Raw genomic sequence first — 3055 nt, 5'->3', positions numbered from 1 at the left:
GTGGAAGATGTTATGCTAGAAACATACTTCCTCCAAGAATCCCTTTGGCTTTGCCTTCTTATTCTTCTGGCATTTGCCTTTGCTTTTTGAAAAGCAACAAAATTTCTAGCAGTGGGGTATCTTCTGAAAATCAACCATGCTTTCTTTTGGGCTTTAAATACTGCCTCACAATTCTGGTTCCACCATGGTTTAGGATGTTTTGGATATCTAGTTGATGTCTTCCCCATTGTTTTTTCAGCTGTCTCAATAATACTGCGTGAACACTTCAATATCAGCAATATTCACCATATCCTCCGTTATGTTGGCCATAGAAGAAAAAACAGGCCAATCAATTGTTTCCAATTTCCAGCGTGGTGGACGGGCTGTTTCGCAGCTTTCTCTGCCTTGATATTTTAGAAATATTGGGAAGTGGTCACTGGAAAGTGGATTAGATCCAACCTCCCATGTAAACGCTGAAAATAGGTTCGGGGTTGCTAGTGATGGATCAATGGCAGTGAATGTTCTTGTTGGGGCATGGAAGTATGTCACTTCTCCCGTATTAAGTAAATACAGTTGCTGGTTGCCTATAAATCTTTCAATGGTCCTGCCGCGACAATTAATGTCGAGACTGCCCCACATAGGATTATGGCCATTGAAATCACCTAGTAAAAGAAACGGAGTAGACAACTGTTCAACCAAAGCATCCAATTCATCCTCGTTCACTCTGACATCTGGTGGCAAGTACATAGAACAAACTGTGACAGTTACTCCAATTGAAATTCTGACTGCCACAGCTTGCAAATCAGTTGTTATTTGTAACGGCAAAAATAAGATGTGATTTGAAACGACAATAGCCACACCTCCACTGGCACAGTTGTGACTATCATCATCCTTGCGGTAGAGATCAAATCCTTTTAAAGTTGTTCTATCTCCAGGTTTTAGATGTGTTTCCTGAAGTGACACGCAGAGAGGTGAGGTATACGATGTCAAGTGTTTAATGTCAGAGAAGTTGTTGCGGAAACCACGACAGTTCCATTGGATTATTTTGTAATCCATTATCTGTTTGAGGCAGCAGTCTTTGCAAAAGTGTCCCTCTTCACTTTTACTGAGGATTTTCCTTTTGAAGGGGAGGGTGGTTGGGTCCCCTCCATATTATTCTCTTCATCAGAAATATCAGAAAACTCACTCATGAATTGAGTTTCTGATCTCTTTGATTTAGAGAGGGCTGCTTTCAATTTTTGTTTGTTCAGTGGGTTCTTATTTGTTTTTTTAAAACCCACATTTCTGGTTGTTACCCCTGTTTTAATTACAAGAGTTTTGGTCTTTGTGTTTGCCGTTTGTTCTGCTTGTGTAGGTGGGATCAGTAAACATCTTGCATGGCAAGTAAGAGATTCACTTGGTGATGCAGAAATATCTGTTTGAACTCCACATGTTTTCGTAGATTTCAGAACAGAAGCAAATGTTGTTTGTTTTAATATTGTTGTTTGAGTGACCATGCGGCAGGCTTCTGGGTATGGTATATTATTTGTGGTTTTTACCCGTTGAATCTCCTTTTCTCTCTGCCATGCAGGGCATTTCCTTGAGTAGGCAGGATGGGCATCTTTACAATTCACACAGCATGGACAATTGGTGCACTCGGTACTCTCGTGACCTTCAGTTCCACACTGTGCGCATGTGCTTTTCCCACGACAGGATGTTTGTGAATGTCCAAATCGCTGGCATTTGAAGCAATGCAGCGGATTTGGAACATACGGACGAATTGGGCAGCGCAGATAACCTGCTGTGATAGCAGATGGCAAAGTTGGTTTGTTAAAGGTTAAAATTAAGTGTTTAGTAGGAATTAACATGCCATCTCGACGAATGGAGATGCGTCGAACAGCAGTAACACCTTGATCTGAAAGACCAATCTGCATATCTGATTCATCCTCAGACATGAGATCAATTTCAGATATCACACCACGTGAAGAGTTCAAACTTGTATGTGGTGTGATGGTGACTTGTATGTCTCCTAGAGACTTCATTTTCAAGAGTTTTTCTGACTGTTGAAAGGAGGCTGTTTCCACAAGTAGATCTCCTAACCTCAATTTTTGGATTTTTTTAAGGTGCCCAATGGTCGACTCAAAAAGTTTCTGGATTAAAAAAGAAGAGCGTTTAGACAAAGGTGTTTCTCCTGTAGCGTAAACAATAAGGTAAGTTGGTTGATTGGAGGAAGTGACCTCCTTTGGTGGCAGTACATTGGTAGATGTTTTAGATTTTGAAGAATCCATATTTAATAATAACAGTTCAGCTCCTGGTGACCCCACCCACCATGGGGCCCAACAACGGGATGCCGTCACATGGGAGATTCCCATAGACAGTCACACCAGGGTTTCCCAGGAGCTATACCCTCACAATGCAGTCAAGAAGAGCACATCTTGTCTGACGTGTCCGCCCGGTCTGCATCGATCAGTTGACTCCANATTGAAGTAATTCTTATAGAATAAATTGAGTTTAAGTCAAATTTTTAATTATATTGATAATGCAATAAATTTATGTAAATTATAGTTAAGTATTTTGCTTTTAATGCATAAGTCTTTCATTTTGTAATATTATTGTACTTAAATTTTAATGTTCTGGTCTCTTTAGCTATGAACAGAAAACGTACTCGGCAAATTAATAATTAAAATAATCAACACCTAATCCTTTGCCGAGGGAGAATGTTCTATTCTTTGAGGTTATTCCATATTCGATTTTTCAACTTGAAGATGATCTATGGAGTAGATCAAAAACATTCGTTTTTTTTTTTTAAATAAACTCCCTCGGCAACGGATTAGGTGTTGATTATTTTGATTTTGCTTGTTTAGCTAGCTGTTTTCTTAAAATTTGCTTGTAATTCAGTTCTAGGTTTGATGGTTATTATTGTTGGATTATTATGATAACTGCTTGAGTGAATAAATCAACTATTAGCTAAGAATTAACATATTAACTGCCACTGTTGAAAAACTTTGTTCCCTTGGCCATTCTTTTTACTATAGATTTGTTCTTTTCATATCAGAAAATCCAAATGTGTTCTTTAAATTGTATTTTTTTTTTATTT

General features: G+C 38.6%; 1 protein-coding gene across 1 annotated transcript; it reads right to left on the bottom strand.

Moving 5' to 3' along the window:
* Positions 1 to 32: 32 nt before the first annotated feature.
* LOC111613121 lies at positions 33 to 2246 on the bottom strand. Its single transcript, XM_023354444.1, has one exon. It carries the CDS (start codon positions 2244 to 2246, stop codon positions 1035 to 1037), a length of 1212 nt encoding a protein of 403 aa, XP_023210212.1. The 3' UTR covers positions 33 to 1034.
* Positions 2247 to 3055: the final 809 nt, after the last annotated feature.

Source organism: Centruroides sculpturatus, unplaced genomic scaffold (genome assembly GCF_000671375.1).
Source record: "Centruroides sculpturatus isolate CEXI.00-Female unplaced genomic scaffold, Cexi_2.0 scaffold1872, whole genome shotgun sequence".
NCBI classification, from domain to species: domain Eukaryota; kingdom Metazoa; phylum Arthropoda; class Arachnida; order Scorpiones; family Buthidae; genus Centruroides; species Centruroides sculpturatus.
This window is presented reverse-complemented; position numbering and strand designations above follow the sequence as displayed.

What these genes read in the sequence shown, in the direction of transcription:
- LOC111613121 (XM_023354444.1), bottom strand. Translation starts at nt 2,246, where the DNA reads ATGGATTCTTCAAAATCTAAAACATCTACCAATGTACTGCCACCAAAG.